Below are 23,290 nucleotides of genomic sequence, written 5' to 3'. Positions count from 1 at the left end.
GCAGGCTCGAATGGTCGGGGGGGTCTGTGAATATATCCTTCCCTTTGTAGCTATATAATCATCAACATTGACTGCCATCTCTTGCACTACATATGGGTCCGGCCTACCTCCAGGCTGATCCATCAACGACTTGCCTCTATCCCCTATCCAGTCTATTAGAGGATCCTCTTCATCTGAGTCAATCTAGAAAACATCAGCAAGCTCGATCTAGCCCCTGTCATTCTCCATACCCATGCGTATGTGTTGCATCCTCAGTCTCATATAGTAGTGCACATACACCAAGTCAGCGAGACATTTTGAACCTAACCAATTCTGCTTTTTGGAGTGGATGAATGAAAATGTACTCCAATTTATCTCACAATCAGATGCAGAACATGTCTGTGAGAGTACTTTGATGGAGATCCTTCGTAATTGCGGTGCCAAACCCCTATTAAACACCCACCATCAGCTGCATTACGAGGTGCAACAAGTGTAACTAATTATTTTTATTCAAAACACGTAACACTTGTATCAGTAACATACTGAATTTGAATTTCATACCGGCATCACTACTCGTACAACCCGCGAGTGTGAGGGGGGCTTCAAAACTGCCTAATGCATCCCTGGATTCTTTCGTCTATAACAAATTTACAAATATGAAATAGTTAACAACCATTGTTAACTAAAATTTAGATTTCTAAAGTACTACAAAAATCACCTCAGTATTGACTATGGCTTGTAGAATGGGCCTTGGTTGGAACTTGGCAACCATTTGCTTCACTGCTTCCAGAAGATCCGGATTCAATGAAAGTCTATGACTATACTGATACTTGGGGTTTAAATAGTATGCTGGAATTTCACAAAACATATTAGTGTCAATGTTGATATTAATGCATTTTTATATCAAATAAAAGAATGTATTCAGATATGCTTACCAGCCTTATGCAATGGATGCTTAAGCTGGCGCTCCAACGTTCTTCTATTATATCTACAAATTTCTTACTTCCACATGGCTTGGTAGCATAGATATGTTCTTTCATCATTACCAGTGCAACATACAGGCTTGGCAAGGTGGGCTTGAAGGCAGAATCCGCCATCTTCAACATGCCAACAATTGGTGCCAAGATTTTCACCACTTTACCCAATTATATCCAAAACTCATCTAATGAAATGGTTACCTGTGCCTCCCTACCACCAGGTGATCCTGCTTCCCTCCACCCAAACCATTCCTCAGATGCAAACATGGACGAAGACAGACTTTTTTAGACTCAAAACTCTTGAGTGCAACATATTTGGTTGCAAATCTTGTGAGACTGGCCTGACTAAGTCCCCCCTTCTCTTTTCCCTCAATAGGTTCAATAAAAAACCATGATTATATACAAATGTGCTCACTTGCCTTGCCCTATCAACCACCTCCTTCACAATTATCAGTTTCTCCATGTCCTTCAACATCAGATCAATGCAATGTGCTGCACAAGGAGTCTAAAAGAGTTGGAATTTGTTGTTATTCATCATTTTTAGTTCGGCTTTCTTGTAGTTGCTTTCGTTCTCCGTCACAATTTGAACAACGTTCTCTATCCCAACTTCTTGCACAACCTCCTTTAAAAGCTTTTATATGTATTTTGCATCATTTGTTTCTTTGGATGCATCAACAGATTTCAAAAAAAACTGTTCTACCATCACAGTAAACCACAAAGTTGATGGTGGACTTTCTCGTGGGCCCTGTCCAACCATCACACATTATGGTGACCCCATAGCTCTCCCATAAAACCTTTAATTCTTCTATGTAAGCTTTTAGCTCTCTCTTTTCCTACGGCAAATAAACATTCATCACCTCATATGTAGTGGGGCCGTTTATCCTAAGTCCGGCCTTAGCAACAACATCAAGCATCGACTGGTAATAGGGACTTATAGTGGCGTTTGCTGGGATGCTATGAAATAACATCCACTTAGACACATCCTCTCCAGCATAAGCCTTCATGTTAGTCCACATCCCCTTTATCTTACATTGCTTACTACCCTTTCTCTTGTACGCACGGGGATCCTATTGTAGAACGGGGTTCACATGAGGTGGTACCACTGGAGCTGGAGGTGGAGGTGGGGCTACTCTTGTACTCTGTGTTCTCCTAAATGGCAAAGGAGGCTGTGAAGATCCACTACCTCCTGCACTAGATGGATTAGCTCCTCCTCTACCCTGTCTACATCTTTCCTCCTCACGAAGATTTTTTCGGCTCAATGCTTGCCCCCGTCGTCAATTTTTAGCCTCTTGCACAGTTTTATGTCATTAGGCACATAAATAGGGTCATCACTATCATCATCATAACGATGCATGGGAGCATGTAGTGCCTTCTCAAATTCTATCTTTGCCTTATCCTTTGCCGCTTTCCTCTTATTCCTTCCCTTCATGTCTTCAGTTATGGCCTTAGTAATATGATCTGGCACTTCAGTGCATGTAGCCACATCTGAGCAGTTTCCAACCAAATGTTGCTTATGTCTTGTGGCGTTATCACCCATAAATTTCTTGTGACAGTAGTTGTACTTTGTTTTCCTCTTATTGCCGTCAATAGGCACTCCATGTTTCCATGTAATCTCTCTACTATCATGACTCCTATCATGTCTCCCACCTCCTCTCCCTCTTCTCCCGCCTTCCTCGTCACTTCGTCTGTTAGCCATTTTATATCACCCTAATGCTGATGCATAGAAAAAAGAATATCATTATTAACTTGCAACTATATGATAGCTACTTATATTTTTTTCTTACATAAAATGATCTTTTAATCAATCTTAGAAAATATTTTAATGACATAATACAACAAAATCAAATATGGTATAGCATAACAAGCATCATGTACGCTTCAAAATACTTTAATATTAATCTCTTATTTTTATTTTATTTTTAAAATCAAAACAAAATGTTTTCCCTATTTTAAAAATTAATTTTCAATTATTAAACTATTTTTCATTTTTTTCAAAAATTAAAATAAATATTTACTGGTTAGAAAAAAATTTCACTTTAATAGAGTCATAGAACAACCAATGCTGAGTAACATATATATAATTGAGATCCATTAAAGCTATATTTACCATAAAAAGCAACAATTTATGTTGATCGAAAATGCATTTTTAAACCAAAAAAATAAAAAAATATTTATGAAAAAAAAAAATTTCAACTCCATGAGGTCGTAGATCAGCCTTTAGTGTCTAACATATAAAAAATTTAGCCCTATCCAACATGTATCTATTTAAAAGAAAAAGGGTTTTGGGGAAAGTACTTTACCTTTCCAAAGCTTCAAATGTGTAGATCTTCAAATTGGAGTGATTTGGAAGGTAATGTGTGATGGTATGGCTAATTAGAGAGCAATAGGGTGAATTTGTGTTGAAATCCAAGTAGGAGCCGAAATAACTGAGTTGGGATCGAGTTCAGTATCTTGTCGAAACGATACCGATATTTTGGCCGAGATACCGAAATATCGACCGAGACCATGTACAACTTCTATTAGGAAGCTTTACCGAAGCTGCAACTATTTTTCTCCCAAAGTTCTTGACATTCCAATGGGTAGAGCTCGAAATTCTATAGAAATGGAAACATGGATGGACCATTTTGCCGATGGGAATCAAAAGTTATGACTTGTTGAAGTTGGGCTAACCAGAATGCATAAAATGGAATTTTCGGACGACGGTGTGGGCTACGCAGGAGGCGTGGGGAACGGAGCCGTTGATTTGTTTCAAAAATGCCGATTTAATCTTGGCCATTAGATGTTTCAAACGGTCATTGAATGCGAGCCAAGGATTAGGAATCTCGGTCATAGGCATGTTAACACAAGCCGTTAGTGTAGAATCCGTTTTCGCATGCCCATTGGCAGTGGAAAAAGGGGAGGGTTGCTTTTCAAAAAGATGAATCACTTTCCAGCCATCGGATTAATTTGTTGTAAATCAGATCTAATAATATTTGATTAAAGGGAATATTCGGCCAGCATATCTTGCATGTGCCACACTCCAAACCATAACACTTCTTTAAACCACAATAATGCCCCTTCTTTCTCAAAATTTTTATGCTAAAACTCCCCTACATCCAGTTTCTTCGAAATTGCACAAAACCCCTCCAAATTTCAATCTTAAATTAAAAAAGGCCCCCTAACACTGAGAGCTATTTGGCCTTTTTCGGTTTGGAAATTTGGATTGGCTTCACGAAACATGCATAACTCTTTCATTCGGTTTCTGATCGAGACAAAACAAAGTGCGTTAGAATTATGACTCGACGCTCTACAACTTTCCAGAAGATCCGATCGTCAGACTCAACTATGTAAAATGCCCTTGAACCTTTCGGATGTCACAACTTTCTCATACAGAATCGAAACGTGATGAAATCAAGTGCGTTGGAAAGGTTGGATTTTTCTCGCAAGGTTACATGGACATGTTTTCCAGAAAAATCATCTTCAATGCCAAAACTGCCCCGACTGCCACATATGCCAGTTTTTTACTGTGGATGTCGTACCTTCTTCATACGGTATTGAAACTGGACGAAATTAAGTGCGTTGATAAGGATAAATTGCACTCTAACTTTTTCACAAGGAAACCATTTTCCAGAAAAATCATTTTTCGCTGTCGAAAATGCTCCCGGGCATACTAGGTCAAATTTTCTAGTTTTGACTCAGAATCCCTATCATGTATGAATCAATCAATTCCATACACACCATGTAGCATTGTTATCTCATCGGAGAGACTGAACATTGCCACATCACCACTTCTGGCCATGTCACCCAAACTGGCCATGTCATCATCGCCATGTGGCTGAGGTTGCCAACAAGGACAACCAGAAACAATAGTCTTTACTTTTATTATCCTAGATGAACTTCTTATTCAAAGTGGTGCCTTGATATGCCACTTTTACATTAGATGAGTTACCCATGGAGAGAATTTATAGTTTGGAGATGTATGCAAAGCCTTATCCAGCGTACTCTATTTTTCAATTTCATCTTCTTCTTCTTTTTGGCTCCCCACTTTTTTTCCCCTTTTTGGTCCTGTTGGATACTCTTTCGCCATTTATTTTTCAGTTTCTTCATTTTCTTTTAAATTGCTTTGGCAGATTTATACCTTTGCTTCACATTTCACATTTTTGAGGAAGTTATGAATGGAAAGTCTTATCTCAATTCTGAGAGACAGCTTACATTTCCTTGATGATGTATTATTCAATTTTTAAATTTCTTTTTCTTCCTGTCGACTGCATTGGACCAGTGTATATTTCAATTGCTATGCTGATATACTCAACATTTACCATTTTATTTTCAACCGTTACTCATATTGAAGGATTAAGTTCTTATGGTAATTATGGTTTCTTCACAGTTTTTACTTCTAGAAATCATATTTGGTGTACTTTTGTTAAATCTTGTAGAATCATTTTATTGTTCTTCTTGTTGTTTTGATGTTGATTGAATTCTTAAGAACTGCATTCCTTGTGTCTAGGAACTAAGTTTCCTTCTGTTGAATAGTGTGTTATCACACTAAGACTAGGACTTAGTTTACTTCTATTCATGTAAGAACTATGACTGCTATTTTTGTTATAAATAAAGAAGGGGCTGTACCCTCAAGGTACATGTCCATATTTCCCTATTTCTACATGGTATCAGAGCGGCACTGATCACCAGACCTAGAACCCATCGCATTCCTTGCCATCCCATCGATCCTTACCTATCTGAACCAAAACCCATTGCTTATAACCACCGATGATTCTAGAACCATCGCCTCCACCTACGATTCTAGAACCATCGCTTACAACCACTTGTGGTCAGAACCCATTGCCTAACCACCTGCAACTCCAGAACTATTGCCTGCATCGAGACGACCCTTGCTCGCATTCCCTTAGCACACCATCGCTGCCAAGCCCCACCGCCATCCCTACGACCATTTACTCCAATCGGCTCCAAACCCTTTGCTTGAACCCTTCACCTGCTACCCCTCCGCTGCAAACCTCCCTGTGACACTCCACCTCTTGCAACCTGCCATTGACACCTGTCATTACTACGATACCCTCGCCCTTGCCTTTAATCCCTCTATCGTTATTTACCATAGATCCCAGCCATCGCTTCCTCTTCTCTAGCGAAACCATCTGCCATCATCACCTGCAAATCCAAGCCCCAACCTAAACTTATACGACTTAACCAAAACCGACCTAACTAGATCACCCTAGACCAATCTGACCCAACTTGACCACCCTAAACTAACCTGCAACCTAAACCGATCCTAACCCACTTCTAAACTGACCCAATCCTAACCCACTCCTAAACCAGTTGTCACTATCCCTAAACTGACCCAAAACCTAAACCAACACATGCAGTAGCCTAAAAAAAAAAAAAAAAAAGGTGGATGGGAGCAACTATCTGATTTGGTCTCGTCTTACTACCTGTCAATTGCTGGTCGTGGTTATGTCGGATTTCTCATAGGTGATTCAGCACGCCCTACTACTGCAGGTTCTGCTCAGGACAAGTGGGATGCTGCAAATTGGATGGTAATGTGCTGCCTTATTAATTATGTCTTCTTTTATTGCTCGAACATATCTGTTACTTGGATCTACTGTTAAGATTTGGAAAGTCGCTAAGTCCACTTATTCTCACATGGGCAAGCGTGCCCAGTGTTTTGAACTGAGGAAGAAGGTTCATTGGGCTACTCAGAAAGAGCTTTCTATCACTCAACTCTGATCTGCAGGGTATGTGGAATGAGATTGATTATTATGAGACTTATCAACCTGTTTGTGAGGCTGATGTTGTTGGGTTTAAGAAGCGTGAGGAGGACCTCCGCGTTTATGATTTCCTAGCAGGTCTCAATGTGGAATATGATCAAAATAGGGCTAATGTGCTTAATCGTGATCCATCACCCACCCTAGAGGAAGCCTATTCGATCATTTAGGTGAGGAACAACATCGATCTGACTCAGGACCGATCCCCTCTTGTTTCTTCTACTGGTACAGGTTCCGACCTATTACTTCATCCTCTTTCAACAAACCGGTAGTTAAATGTGACTTTTGTGGCAAGGAGTGTCACACAAGGGAGACTTGTTGGAAGCTTCATGGATGTCCTACTAATTCCCGTGGGCATAATCAGGGTCTTGGGAAGAACACTCAGGAAAATTAGTCTGAGACTATAGTTGATTCTTATAGCTCCACCACTGCTGGTGCCTCCTTCTCTACTGAAGAAATGGCTATGCTTCGTCGTCTGCTGACTCAGATGGGATCCTCTACTGCTGTTGCTACCTCCTCTCTGCCAACAATCACTGCCTTCCACTTAGCCCACTCAGGTACTATAGTTTGTGGTCCTAGTGCATCTGTAGCCTCCCAGTCCTGGATAATTGACTTAAGGGCTACTGAGCACATGACCGGTTTGCATACCTTTTTTTTTACCTATTGTCCCTCTTCAGGTAATACCAAAGTTTGCATTGCTGATGGTTCCCTTTCACCTATTGCTGGGTCGGGTTCTATTCACTGTTCTCCTTCATTATCACTATCCTCTTTGCTACATGTTCCTAAGTTTTCTACTAATTTGTTGTTTATTGTTAGTATCACTTAGGATTTGAACTGTAAAGTCACTTTCTTTCCTACTCACTGTGTGTTTCAGGACTTGGTGATAGGGGCAATGATTGGCAATGGTAGAATGAGTGGTGGTCTCTATTACTTGGACATTGGTCCCTCTCGGGCTTTACACACTTCATCTGATTTGGCACTCTCTCAATTTTTAGGATGGCATCGATGTTTGGGTCATCCACCATGGGGCACTTTATCTAGATTATTTCCAGCATTAGTTAAAGAATGTAATATGGACCAATTTATTTGTGATGCGTGTGTTTTGGCAAAACAAACTCGGAATGTTTATCCTCTTTCTAATAATAGAAATTCTGTTTCTTTTGCTTTAATTCATTCTGATGTTTGGGGACCTGCCCTTCGTGTCTTTGTTTCTGGCTATCGATGGTTTGTTACTTTTATTGATTGCCATAATCGTTCTACTTGGATTTATTTATTGCTTCATAAGAGAGGTTTTTCAGTGCTTTTGGGAATTTCATTGCATGGTTAAGACCCGGTTTGATGCTAAAATTAAGATACTGCGGACTGACAATGGGAAGGATTATATGGATGGTTCTTTTCAGTCTTACTTGGTTGATCATGGGATAATTCATTAGACTAGTTGTGTGGATACTTTGGCACAGAATGGGTGGCTGAACGCAAGAATCGTCATTTCTTTGAGGTTGCTCGCTCCTTAATGTTTGAGATGCAAGTCCCTGCTCCCTATTGGAGTAAGGCTGTCCTTACTGCTGCCTATCTCATCAATAGGATGCCTTCCCGAGTACTTGGCTTTAAGAGTCCCATTGAGTTGTTATCTGGGTCTCGAACTTTTGTTGTTCCTCCCAAGGTCTTTGGCTGTGTTTGCTTTGTTTGTAATCATCAAGTTCCAGGCAAGCTTGATCATTGTGGGTTATTCTCCCACTCAGAAGGGATACCGGTGCTATCATCCACCTTCTCGATGGTTTTTGTTTCCACGGATGTGTTATTTCATGAGATTGAGGCTTACTTTCCACCTCTTCAGGGGGAGTCCTCTATTGGGGAAGAGGTGATTCAGATTCCTACGTTTGATTGTCGTTTACACCTTACCATAGATGATGGTGCTATTTAGAGGGATACTGGAATAAAGACTACTAATTTAGACTTTCCCATTGATCCAAAGGTTATTGTTTAGGGGGAGCCATCAATTCAAGAGCAAGGGGCTCCCATTCAGGGGGAGCCACAGATTTAGTAGAAAACACAGGATGGTCCAGTGATAAAGGTACTCTCTCGGAAGAACTGAAACTACCACTTATACTACCACTGCTACTCCATTGCTTCCTGATCCTGAGTCTTCCCTTCCAGGTATAACCTTGCCCCTCACTTTTGATCAGTTTCTTGATGTTCCTATTGCTCGTAGAAAAGGTAATAGGACTTGTACTTAGCATCCAATTTCTAACGTGGTGTCATATAATGCTCTCTCCCCATCATATCTTGCATTTGTGTCTGGCAAGAGGCAAATATAGAACCTAAGGGGAAGGAGGCAATGAATGAGGAGATGAGTGCTCTTCACAATAATAACACATGGGATCTAGTTGTTCTTCCCTTGCAAAAACAACCACTTGGCTGCAATTAGGTGTTCATAGTCAAGCATAATGTTGATGGGACTGTGGATCGATACAAGGCAAGATTGGTGGCAAAGGGCTTTACCCAAAATCAAGTTTTGTGTGAAGCTTTCTTTAGCGATTGCTGAATTGCATCCAAAGATTAAAGTATCAGTATCGGTCGGCCAAAATTAAGATAAGTATCGGAGATACTCTAAAGATACGCACATAAATGGATATGAAACACTTTTTTATACACTTTTGCATAAAAAATAGTTAAAAAATGCTATATATAACATGTATTATGCATAAATAGTAAATTGAGAGTATCGCACTAAGAATCCAAGGTTTGTAGTTGTCCCATAAGTGTAAAATCCTTGTTCCCAACTTTGATTTCCACTTTAGTTAGAGAGAAAAATGGTTTGCAGCAACTTTAGAACAAAAACACCTAAAAAAATTGTGCGTTTCTGAAAAATTACCCATTTTGGCCATTTTATGACCATATCGGTGTGTATCGATACACACAGATACGTACCGATATATACCAAAACATACATTTCACTTTGATTTTGAATTTTCCTAAGTATCGGTGATACAAAAGATACACACCGATATGTACCGATACAACGTACATTTCACTTCGATTTTGAATTTTCCATAGATTATCGGTACGTATCGGTGATACAAAAGGGTTTTAAAAATTCCATGTATCGTATTGGTAAGGGCCATAGTTTTTCGCCTTAGCAGCGCCTTGGCGCTGATGTGGTATAGGGATGGTAAGGCAGTGCACTATCTTATGTGAAGTGGATATGACGGTCGCCTTATAGCAGAAGGCGTCACCTCAAGACGCCTTAGGACGACTTATGGTAAAGGCAGTTGCCTTATAGCGGTTTTTTTTTTTTGCATAACACATTTTAAAATTTATTGTTTTCAGATTCCAAATTTAGAATTTTTATTGGTAGGTGTATGGTTTTGTTAACACTTGTGATGTATGGGATCAACTTTACTCCATCAAAAATAAACAAAACAAAAACCCGATTCACAACACAGGGTTTGGAATTTGGACTTTGTCAAGGGTTTAGAACTTTTGAGAAAGGGCTTTGAAAAGAATCGAGGAACAAGGAATAACCAGTGAACCACTGATCCAAGGCCCCAGGCGACCATTTTGCTCCGGCAGCGTGAGCTTATTCCAGCGCTTCAGGTATGTTTTTTTTTTTTTTCAATACTATTTCTTGTTCATGCAGAGGCAGTAGAGCTATGGAGTGGTTTTTTTCGCTTCTTCTCTCTCTTCCAGTTTTTTTTTTTTCCTTCTCCTTCTGGCTTCTTTCTTCTTCTTATTCTGTTCCAGAGCTACCGGCTACGTTGAGGTTTTTCTTTTTTCTTTTTTTCTCTTCTTCTTCTTCTCACTTTTGGCTTCTTTCATCTTTTTCCTTCTTCTTCTTTGCGTTTTTTTCTTATTCTTCTTCTGTTCTGCAACTACGGTCTACTTTTTTTCTTCTTCTTGTTTTTCTCTTCTTCTTCTTCTATTCTGCAACTACTGTTAGTTTTTTTCCTTCTTTTTCTGTTCTGCTACCTGTGGTACTTGAACTGCTGTCTAGACTAAGGTCTTCAATGGCTGCCGCAGGGTTGTTAACAATTGTAAATCATCTATTGTCTTTCTTTAATTCCGTTTGCTAGTTCTCAGCTCTAGTTTAGATCTGTTCAATCATTTATTGTCTTTCTTTTGTCTAGTGTGTAAATGTGTATAATTGTATTTGTTTCATAATTATGTATTTATATTATATGTTAATATGTTATGATGATTGATGATTGATGAAGATGAACTTAGTTTATTCACTTTATTTATTTGTTTTCTTGATGAATATCTTACATTGGTATGAATATGAACCTATAATATTTATTTAGCATATGAATAATAGGATTCAACTAGGATTTGAGCCAAATAGATTGGTTTTATAAAATAATTACACAGGAATGCTTTAGTCAATAAGGCGACGCTTTATGCCTGCCTTATTGCTAAGGCGCTCGGAAAGACCCTCAAACGCCTCCGTCGCCTTACCGCCTTAAAAACTATGGTAAGGGCCGATGTGGATACATATTGGCCGAAATGGTATGATACGGACCGATACTTTAAACCCTGATTGCATCACTAATTCTTTGTACGCTCTGTAATATGACTGCTTGAGAAAGCAATTAGAGTTCCATGAAATCTGACCAATTTTGGCATGTTCCTCAACAACAATAGAAAATGGATAGCATACAGCATCATTGAATTGGTCCTTGGAGTTCAATACAGCATATTATTCTTATTTGGTCCAACCTTGTGACTTCAGGTATTCTTTATTCTTATTTGGTTCAACCTTGTGATTTCAGGTATTCCTCATTGGGTTGATGACAAAGAGGCAGTTGTTTTACATCTTGGTATTGTATGTTCAAGATCTTGGTCTACGTGATTATTTGTTTAACTTGCATCTGGAACTTGGTTAATGTTGGTTCTCATGTAATCTTCAATTTCTCCAAATATGTTTATGAGTTGCAACTATTTGGTCAGATTTTTTTACTTCGAGAAGATGGGGGCTGGTTTCCTCTTTCTCTCTCCATTTGGCTATATTAACCTTTTTTTAATGCTTCAATGGGATGCACATGTATAATACCCAATGACCATTAACAATGTAGTCTAGAATTAAAAGAAATAAAAAATTATGGACCTTTCCGAAGTTTATCCGTAGTTAATTTCATTGGAGTAATGTATTTGTTTGTAGAGGTTCCTTTGGCATATCTATTTACTTCTGTGGGTTGTCTTCGAGGTTTGTATGCTGGGTATCCGCTTTGTTTTATATTTCTGTTTTGTTGATGCAGGTCAAACCTGAAGTACTTAGCTGGTCACCACGAATAATACTCTTCCGTAATTTTTTGAGTATGGAGGTATCACCGATGGATGTGCTCTTATTCATCTTTTTAATATGGTTTCTTAGTTTTGGATGGACTTTCTCTTCCAGCATTTGAATGGAATGGCACATACTTGATTAGAAGGAGTTCTTAGTGGAGAAACATTTTCTGCTGTGTATATATCTAAGATATGTGGGTTATTGTTCATCTACATTTGTGTATACAGATATTCACACAACTAAGGCACTGGAATAGCATCTGTACTTTTTTCTAATCACAATCCATCTATTTAAACTGGTAGTATCATTATAGAGTTTTGAGAACGGATTCATCCTAGTTTGCAGGCATGCCTTGCATGGCCAAAATATCAATAGTAAAACCTGTATTTGTAAATTAATAATGGATAATTACTAATACTCCCCTATACTTGCCTTATATTTACTCAAACTCCCCTACCCACACTTTTTTTTTTCGGATGAATAAATAAATTCATTATGAAGTGAGAGAAGAAGAAGGGGGGGGGCGAGAACAGAGATGGAAAGACCCCAGGATACAACAATGAGCTTGTTCCTTGGGGTGTCTCATTTGGTAGGACAAGAGGAAGGGACTTAGATGTGTCAGTAGATGAGGAAAGACTGTGTAGGAAGGTAGTTAGGGATAGCCCTCCAAGCAGTGATGCTACGACGAGGGATGTGACTTTTGAACTAGATGATGCTTTGCCAAGGGACAAGAGGCGCTTTGGATCGAATGAAATCCCAAGCAGAGGCCGATCTGAACATACTTGAGGGAGAGGGAAGCCACATGGTCTTGTCACCTCTTCCACGATGACTAGGGGGAGGGGGGAAAGAGAAGACCAAAGATCAGCAAGCGGGGAGACAGAGGGGGAGACCATTCACTGTTTGAGATGATGGAGGCAACAAAGGCTAATTTACTTAAACCGCTAATTTACTCAAACTGCTAATTTACTCAAACCGGAAGAATAAATGGTCTTAGGGGTGACCAATGAACGGAGGATGCCTGGGATCTAGCCGGAGGGAGGTCAAAGATCTGCTACCAATGATGCAAGAGATAGTACTAAGGGCTATGGATCTTAAACTGAGGATTTTCCGCTAGATCCAAAAGGCATTCGAAGAGGAGGGAGTAGTGCAGAGGGAGTCATTTTTTAGGGAGAGGAGTATACCCAAGAGACTCAACTACTATTATGGTTGGAAGCAATCTTCCAGATGAGCTTGAGGATCCTAGAAGAATTGGCTTCTTTGATTCTTCGCAACCGAAGACCTCCTTCAGCTTTGGGAAGACATACAACATCCCAACTCAGAGGGTGAAGGAACTTGGTGGAATCAACTCCTTTTCCTGAGGAAGGAGCAAATGAGGGTCTCAATAGCCTTAGTGGTAGAAGTGGGGAGGACAAAAATGCCAGACCAATAAAGGTACATGGATTGGAGCACAAAGATGGAGCCTTTTCCTCAAAAGATTGAGCATGGGGGAGCAGTGATGGTCAATAAGCCTTGAGGTGATAAGAGGCATGCCTATATATTTGACAGGGAGGGATTTGAGGGAAAATCTAATTAGGTGAAGGAGGACGGCTTGTGAGGATTTCAAAGAGGGGAAGGGAGGACATAATGGAAGTGATAGGAAGGGGGTCAACCTTCGAAAAGATCATAAGACCATCCGCGGAAGCCAGGTATTGCATTTGGGGAGCGGGAGATGAGCTTTTGGTTTGTGGAAGATTGGATGGATCGAGAGGGCACCTCAAGGGCAAAAGAGAAGAGAAAGGCGGAAATGGGACATCATTGTTTGATGCCCATAGAGGAGGAGAAATAGTATGTAAGGCTACCATTGACCAGGAGGAGATGCAAAAGTGGATCTAATGAACAAAAATTGGGGGGGAGGACTTCTGAAGAAAGACTTTAGATATAAAATCCCATTTGATGGAGTCAAAATCTTAGTGGATATCAATTTTGATAAGGGCAGTGGAGGAGTGGAATTTGTTATCAAAGCCTTTAATGATTTAATGGCGTAGAATGATGTTGTCAGCAATATTTCTGCCAGCAATAAACGCAAATTCATTTGGACTGATTAGGGAGTCAATGACCCGTTGGATCTTATTGGCCAAAATTTTAGCATTGAAATTGTAAAGGAGATTGTAGAGGGAAATGGGTCTAAAGTCAATCATGGAAGCAACACATTTTTTAGGAATGAGGTAGATGAAGGTATAATTGACGCCTTTGGGTTAGGATCAAAGAAAAAGCTTATGATGGCATGAATTAGTTTAGATCTAATGATATCCCATCAGGAAGAGAAGCCCATATTGAAACCATCGGGGCCATGAGCTTTGTTTTCCTTGTGGGAAAGGATGGCCGTCAGAATTTCTTGGGCAGTTTCAGGGGTAGGGGTAAGGGATGGAGGAATTGGGAGGTGGAACAGATCTGAGAAGTAGGAGACGACTTCAGATTTGATGTCTTCAGGGTTGAGAAGAGTGGAGCCATTATTGGAGATGAGCTTAGGAATGAAGTTGGCATTGGTTCTAGATTTGAGAGACCTATGAAAGAAGGAAGAGTTGGAATTCCTAGCTTTTTGCCACAAAAAAACCTTCTTCCTGGGCCATGAGGGAGGAGAATTCAGAGAAGATCAGTTTCTCTTCCTTTGCAAGGGCATGGTTGGGAAGATTAGACTAGAGTTTGGCTTGGATGGCTTCGACTCTAGAGGATATGTTGCCAAAGGAGAGGAATTCCAAAATTTTGCAGCAACTTTAACATTCCTGAGCTTTTTGGCGAAGGCGATGAGGGAGAAGAGAAAACTTGAATTGGGATGTTCGAAGCAATATGGACAATGGGGAGGAAATCTTGATGGAGAGCCCATATATCAAAAAATTTAAATGGCGTGGGACCAAAAGAGATGAGAAGCTAGACAAGGAGGAAGATAGGGTTGTGATCAGAGATCCCAGGAAGGTCAAAATAGGCGTGGGAGGAGGGGAAAGAGTCAAGCCAAGCTTCATTGATAAGGGCCTTGTTTAGCTTGCAAGCAACTCGAGCAATGCCAGACTTATGATTATGCTAAGTGAACTTGGCACCACACCATTGAAAGTCACTAATACCAATATCACCAATACAATAATTAGAGGCCTCCACAAAAGGGATATCAATGGAGTCTCCACAGTGCTTCTCATGACTAGATCTAACTACATTGAAGTCCCCAACAAGGCCCCAAGGGCGGGAGGCTATGGAGGGAGCAAAGGGAAAGCCTATCATGAGCTAGATTTAGGGCATAGATGGTAGAAAACAAACTGATGGAAGGCCCAAAAGGTTTAGAGATGGAAAGGTGGATGGCTTTGGAAGAGGAGGAGATAATAGAGACATGGAACTTGAGAGGGTTCCATAGGATCTAGAAATGACCATTGGGACAATGATAGTAGTTAGATAGGAAGGACCAAGAGGGAGCTATGGAAGTCGTAATATGGGAGGCATTGGGCTCAATGACTCTAGTTTTAAGGTTGTAACAAAAAACATGGGAGGAACAAATATGGGAGTGGATGTCAACTTGTTTGGACGAGGAGTTTAATCCTTGGACATTCTAGTTGGTCATGGGGTCATTGCAAGTATAGTTGTCACGGTGTCATGGCGATCTAAGGCGGTGGAGGGGTGGTTAATCGATTTGGCGATGAATCGCCCGTTATAGCATTACTATGGCTGTCAAATCGCCCATGTGTTATTTTTTAGAGTGATTTACATCCCCCTCCCCTGTATTTTGCGTTTATTCCACCCTCCTCTCCTATGTTTTAAAAAATCCCACATACCTCCCCTGTCAGATAACTCAGTTAGTAAACTGTTAGTTGTGGATGTTAAAGTACGATTCTACCCTTCTGCCTTTACCAAAATTTTTAGAGTGATTTACATCTCCCTCCCCTGTAGTTTGCGTTTATTCCACCCCCTCCCCTATGTTTTAAAAAATCCCACATACCTCCCCTGTCAGATAACTTGGTAGTAAACTGTTAGTTGTGGATGTTAAAGTACGATTCTACCCTTCTGCCTTTACCAAAATTTTTATTACTAGGGATACCCTTATCCCTATCCTCTAACCCAATCCATATAATCGAACCCTCACTTTCACGTTTTCACTCACCCCATCACCACGGCAGGGATTCTTGGACCTTCACTGCGACGAAGATACTGACGGCGACGGAGATATCAACGGCGAGGTGTGATAGATCGACAGCGACGAAGGGATCGACAGTGACGAAGGGACCAGCCGATCTCCACCGCCCTGTGATGTATGTGTCTGAAACCAAACACCTTACTCTTCCCTTTCTCCACCTCAACCATTCAAAAAGCAAGGAAGAACGTGGAGAAAGGGACAACAAAAGTAAGTCTCGTTACTCTCTCTTTCTCTTTATGATTTGTTTGTTTTGGTTGAGGTGGAGAAAGGGAAGAGTAAGGCGTTTGGTTTCAGACACATACATCACAGAACAGTGGAGATCGGCTGGTCCCTTCATCACTGTCGGTCCCTTCGTCACTGTCGATCCCTTCGTCGTCGTTGATATCTCCGTTGTCGTCAGTATCTTCGTCGCCGTGAAGGTCCAAGAATCCCTGCCGTGGTGATGGGGTGAGTGAAAACGTGAAAGTGAGGGTTCGATTATATGGATTGGGTTAGAGGATAGGGATAAGGTTATCCCTGGTAATAAAATTTTGGTAAAGGCAGAAGGGTAGAATCGTACTTCAACATCCACAACTAACAGTTTACTAACTGAGTTATCTGACAGGGGAGGTATGTGGGATTTTTTAAAATATAGGGGAGGGGGTGGAATAAACGCAAACAACAGGGGAGGGGGATGTAAATCATTCTAAAATTTTTGGTAAAGGCAGAAGGGTAGAATCGTACTTTAACATCCACAACTAACAGTTTATTAACCGAGTTATCTGACAGGGGAGGTATGTGGGAATTTTTAAAACATAGGGGAGGGGGGTGGAATAAACGCAAACTACAGGGGAGGGGGATGTAAATCACTCTATTTTTTATTTTCCCTATTTTCTAAAGTTATTTGGTATACTGCTTTTTATTTCCCCTATTTTCCAAAGTTATTTAGCCTGCTACAAGCCTACAATATATACCCTATAACATATAAAACCAACATTAAGCAACATTAAATCATAAAAAATCAACGTAGCCATATGACGTCATCAAAATCAACATGAATTATTAACTTATACAGTTATACATCAAGTCATCAAGTCATAAAAAATCAACATGTACATCAAGTCACAAAACTAAAAAGTAAAAGACTAACCCGTGATTGAAGCTTGAAAGCAATGATTGGAAGTGAGTGAGCAACCTGAACAAAGTAAAAGGTAAATATATCATATAAGAATGAGATATATATATTCCGAAACATAAGAATAGATCAAATGATAAGCTAAGTGGCTAACCTGTTAAGCTATTAATGACTTACTGAAGCAATGAAGCTTGTTAGCAAATGATTATATAAAACATAAAATCAATCAAAATAGAAAAAGAAAACTAATCATCCAAGTTGAAGGTTCAAGTTTAAAGTTTAAAGAATACATAAAATCCAAACAGTCAAACATAAATAACATAATCATAATCATCCAACAAATCAACAATTGGCAGATTCTCTTATTGTCCACTAGAAGCATTTGCATTTTCACCAAAGTTATCTATGACGTCCTCGTCAGCATTCACATCTTTCTCTTCTTTCAAATCCTCTTCTCCATCTGATCCTGATGACTCCTCAACAACCCTCCCTCTACCACGGCGTGTGTAGCACACATTGCCTCTAGAGGTTGATGCTTGAGCTCTTCTGGGTCGATTATGGCCCCTCCATTGTTGCCCCCATTGCTTTACCAGCAACGTCCCATGTGAGATCAGCATTGGGACGGGTTACATCATCCACTACCTGGCTAACCATCCACACACTACTCCAATCCAGTTCATTAAGCACAAGTGGATCATAATTTCTGTTCTTGAGACGCCTTTGTTGAAACCTTTCTTTTAGACGGCGATTGTATTGAACATAGACTAGATCATTCAAACGTTGATGTTCCAGCCTATTCTCTTCTTGGTATGAATCCGAACTCATAAACAATAGAGAATAACAAACAAAGTTATTGTTCCAAAAATAAAAATAAAATATGAAATAGATGTAATACCTAACTGCTTACAAACTCAAATGTGCTCCAATTGCACTCTCAACCAGAAGAGGAGCAATAAAGCCCTAGAATACGTCGTGCAACCTTTGAAAGCTCAAAGGCATGACCTCTAAATGAACTCCACCAAATAACTATAAAAAATAAATATATAAAAAAGCTAGATTAATATTTAATACATCATACAAAGTAGCTACTAGGTATAAACAAAACAACTAAACAATATACTTACTAGGACTCATGGTTGCCCATTGTCTAATCGCCATATCCGACGCAAAAGAACTTTGAGTATATCTATATAAACTAGCTTGAGTATTTATCTTGTCTTGTAAAGATGGTTCATGTATTAGTCTTTCAATGACTTCATTAATTGCGAACTGTAGAGTCTGGATAGTTTGGTAGTCACCATCGTCACCTTCCTTATAACAAAAAAATTTGTCAGGATTAAGAAATAGTGCTGCTCCATACAAAGGACGCCCCATCTGAACCTCCCAACGCTTGTTAACAATATTTAACACTTTCTTGTAATGCCTTTCTCTATCCCCAAAATTTTCTTTTATTTTCTTTTTTGCCTCCTCCATGGCAAAATGAACCTCAGGCATAGAAGGCCTCTCATCACCATCCACAATCTTTAAGACTGTAAGAAGTGGCTTTGAAGCTCTGAGACATTTTTCCAAACCATTCCAAAATGCTATAGCAAACACCGTATCAACCACTTTCTTCCCAACCTCTGTCTTTGCCAAATTAGAACCAGTCCATGGATTAGAAATAAACAAATGTCTCAAGTCATCTTTATGTTTTAACAGGCTTTGAAGTGTCAGAAATGCAGTTGCAAATCTAGTAGCTGCTGTCTTGACAAAATCCCTCCCATTTGTTCTAGCCCTCACTGCATCAAGAAGGCGTGTGTGCTTGTAGATGAAGTGGGTTAGTTTTTTTGTGTTACTTATCACATTCTTATAAGATTTCAAGGATCTTATGTCCTCCAACATCAGGTCAATGCAATGGGCTGCACAAGGAGTCTAATATAGCTTTGTCCTCTTCTGCATCAGTATTGTACCAGTTAATTTATAATTTGCTGTATTATCTGTCACAACTTACACAACTTAGTCCTTACTAATTTCTTGAACTTTTCTGTCAATCAGTTTAAAAAAACATATTTGCACTTTGAGATGCATTGGATGCATCAATAGAACCCATAAAATAAGTCCCTTCTAGACTGTTAACGAGGAAATTAATTAAGTGTCTTCCTCTTTTATCTGTCCACCCATCAGACATAAGAGTGCACCAATACTGCTTTCAATACTCTTCATATTTGTTCTTCATATCTTCAGTTCTCTCGTTTGCTGTCTTTAACAATGGCACCCTCACTTCATGATAACTTGGGGGCTTATATCCTGACACATACTGTGCAATAGATTCCACCATCACCTCAAACCTCCTTGACTTAAGAGCATTGAATGGAATACCATACTGATAAACCCAGTCAACAATGTGATTATCAACCCCCTTTTTGTCTTCCACTGATCTAAGCTGGTTCTTTATAGTAGTCTGAGTACAACCTCTAAGATGCCTCTCAGCAACCACTTGCTCAGGAGTCCGTCTTACATGATCATCCATGGGGCTCCTTACTTGTGGTTGAATGACAACTTTCTTTCTCTTAGCAGCTGCCCCAGAGCTAGGAATAACTCTAGTCGTTGTAAAAGAATGAGACTTGCCAGACTGTCTTTGTCCTTTAACTTCTATATCAACATCCACATCAACACTAGCATCAACATCATCATGATCATCATCATCCAAAATGTCTTCTATCCTTTTCTTCTTGTTACGCATAAGAGTTGCATTCATCTTTGTAGCAATTGCTACAATTGTCTTGGTGCACTTAGCAACATCTCCATATTCACCCACCAAATGTCGCTTTAATCTTTTAATTTCACATTTGAGGTCTTTGCCACGAAGAATGCATTTATCAAGGTTCTTGTCTGAAAAGTCAGGCCAATACCCATACTTTTGCCCAGGGTCTTTTGATTTGGCCTTCCTAGCTGGGTTTTGGATGGATCATATGCAGCAGTGTTTACATTATTACCCCCACTACTAGCACCAACAGTACCATCCATTATAATAAAATTGATAACGTGCATTGCTAATCTGCTTTAAGCCTATAACTGTTGTCCTTGAGATGAAGCTTGAAAGTAACTAAAAAAAGAAAAAAAAGAAAACAGAAAAATACAAATAGAAAGTCATAGACTCATAAAATAAACTCCTACAAGTCTACAACAAGCAAGAAAACAGAGTATGTTAACTATAAAACTCCTACAATTCTACAACAAGCAATAAAACAGAGTATGTTAACTATAAAACTCCTACAGAGTATGTTAACCGCAAGTATTGTAGAGAAAATGAGAAATATAAACTCCTGCTGTCTTACAAGTTCTAAAACAGAGTATGTTAACCAATAACCACAAGCATTGCAGAGATATAGACTCCTACAAGTCTACAACAAGTTATAAAACAGAGTATATTATTTATTTAATTAAAAATAAATAACTAATTCTATTTATGCTGTTATGAAACAGAAGCAGCAGAAGAAGCAGAAACAGAGAAGGAGAAAGAGCAGCAGAAACCGAAGTAGAAGGAGAAACAGGAAGAAGAAGAAGAAGGAGGAGATGGAGGAGGAGGAGGAGGAGGAGGAGGAAGAGGAAGAGGAAGAGGAGGAGAAGGAGAAAGAGAAGTAGAATCGAGGGTTCACAGTGACACAGTCTCGCAGGTGGAGAGAAGAACTGAAGAAGTAGAAGGAGATAGAGAAGCAGAGAGGAGGAGGAGGAGGAGGAGGAGGAGAGGGGGAGGAGAGAAGAACTGGAGAAGAAGGAGGGGAAAGAGAAGCAGAGAGAAGACGACGAAGGAGGAGGAGAAGCATACGTTGTAGAGAAGGAGGGAAGAACTAAAGAAGAAGAAGAAACAAAGGTCGCAGATGATGAACTTACCTTGCTCTTGCTGCCAGAAAAGAATCACGCAACGAAGAAGGATCGAGGCCTCGAGGGTTCACTGTTCACTGTTCATTCGAGGGCTCTTGTTCTTTTGAGGATTTCCAGTTGAGAAATTGAGAGAATGAGAGGTCGCCATGGCGATGCCTATCCTACTATGGCGGCCACCATGGTGATGCCTATCCTACTATAGCGGCTGCCATTTGTGACCCACGCTAATCATACTACCGACATATACTAGATTTACCATCGAGACGCCAAATTGCCTCCTTGGCAACACTTTGACATCTATGATTGGAAGGTTGGGGATGAGGCATCGAGAGCTCATGAGAGTTGGGAGAGGGTCTTTTGAAGCTGGAGCCTTTCTTGGAGTGATGTCTTCCGTGATATTCTTTTAGAGAAGGGTGTGCAGTACTGGCTGGCTTAGACAAGGACTTTGAACTATTCTTAACTCTGATAGAATAGTTGGAGTGGGTGGTGAGACAATTCTTCTTTGTGGTGGCAGCTTCAGGGGGGATGTTCAGGAACGTCAAGATCTTCTATAGACTCTATTTGGACGGAGGAACAATGGATATCTTCAAGAGGGGCTGATGTAGGTAAGTCACTTAATGAGCTTATTTTATTGCAAATAAACCTTAGGTTGGGTTATGTATGTGTTGGGCCTTTGTGCCCATGGGTTTTCTTTGTAATGAGCTATTTTAATGAGCCTAAAATATGGGTAGAAAGTAGGAAAACGGGATTTAATTCATTAGTTTAGTTAAAGTCTTGTTTTGAATCTATTTCCTTTGTTATTTCAGTTTCCTAGTCAGTTTAGGTTTCCAGTTAGTTAAGGATTGGGTTAGGCCTTTCTTTTTTAGTGTTTGAGTCAGTTTTGACTCTTCTATATAAGTTTGTAAGGGGTTACAACATTGAACACGAATTTATTAATGAAATAAAAAGATGTCTTATGCTGTTGTGCTGTGGGATGTAGTTGGGTGAGATGCCTAAACCTGAGGGTGAGATGCCCATTCACTAGTTCTTCTTCCCCCTTCTCAACCCTCCATCAAATTCTCTTTCTTTTTTTATTTTCCTTTTATTTGTTTGCTGTGATAGTGTTTGAGAGCTAGAACTAAGCTTATTGGAGGACATCTTCTTTATTCAGCCAGAATTTCAGATCCTGCTTGGGATTAGGGTCACTTGTTATTCTAGTTCTACATTATTTGGTATCCCATAAGCTCGTTACTTTGCTGGACAAAGGGATACATGCTACGTCCTTGATTGGCTAGATTCTCTGGAGGAATATTTTGACTACTATAACCTGACAAAGACACGAAAGCTTTGATTTATTTCCTCCTGGTTGATTAGTTGTGCTGGAAAATGGTGGAGCGTCTATGAAAAGTGACTCTGAGTTCGAGGACATGAGCCTAGGACTTGGGAAGAAATGAATTATGAGTTAGCGACACAATACCTCCCTGCAGATATCGGAAGAAGGCTCTTCCCTCCGCAAGATTCCCATTAGAATACATATATAGATCTCCAAAAGACACCCACAAGTTACAAGAGTTAGAAACAATTGGTAGACCACTTGGGCGCTCTTGTGCAAAAATATGTAAAGGAGCAACAAGAAAAGACACCTCTAAACAAAACATCTAAACCTGAAGTTGAGGTTAGTGTGGAAGAAATTCCAGCAATTCCTATTGTTAAGGAAGAGTTGGTCATTGATGTTCCCATCAACAAGACTCATATGGAAGAATTCGAAAGCAACAAGGTTGCCACAATGGACAACGAGGTTGAGATTGAGGAACTTGACACTACAACAACTGTGATGAATATGAACAACTAAGAAAAAGATCCTAAGGGGCTTGAGATTGAACTTGTGGATTTCAAGAACACAGTGGTTGAAGGCGTTCATATGGATGATCCCATGGATACATTTGAGGTTGTGGAAGCTGAGAATGTGAAGTTCGTTATCCCATTAAAGTATCTTGAAGATCGAGCTCCTCACATTCTAGACTACATCCTTATTATCAAAGAGTTACCTGAATTTTTCTACGGCCTGAAGAGGGACGTGCACAATGCTATAATCACCCTCACACTCTACAAAATTCGAGGATAAATTTTTTCTATGAGGGAGCGAATTGATGTAGATAAGTCACTTAATGGGCTTATTTT

At 39.8% G+C, this 23,290-nt stretch overlaps 1 protein-coding gene across 2 annotated transcripts in view; it reads left to right on the top strand.

The window, feature by feature from the left end:
- The window catches only part of LOC122062971 (prolyl 4-hydroxylase 1-like), a 107,627-nt gene that overhangs the window by 12,978 nt on the left and 71,359 nt on the right, over positions 1-23,290 (top strand). For both annotated transcript variants that reach the window (XM_042626637.1, XM_042626636.1), the window contains exons 3-4: positions 11,482-11,534; positions 11,968-12,033. In XM_042626637.1, coding sequence (XP_042482571.1) covers positions 11,482-11,534; positions 11,968-12,033 — 119 coding nt within the window. The remainder of the gene's footprint in view (positions 1-11,481; positions 11,535-11,967; positions 12,034-23,290) is intronic.

The sequence above is a fragment of the Macadamia integrifolia genome, unplaced genomic scaffold (assembly GCF_013358625.1).
Source record: "Macadamia integrifolia cultivar HAES 741 unplaced genomic scaffold, SCU_Mint_v3 scaffold1150, whole genome shotgun sequence".
In the NCBI taxonomy this organism is placed as follows: Eukaryota; Viridiplantae; Streptophyta; class Magnoliopsida; order Proteales; family Proteaceae; genus Macadamia; species Macadamia integrifolia.
Note: the sequence above shows the minus strand (reverse complement) of the source record. Positions and strands in the feature narration are given on the sequence as shown.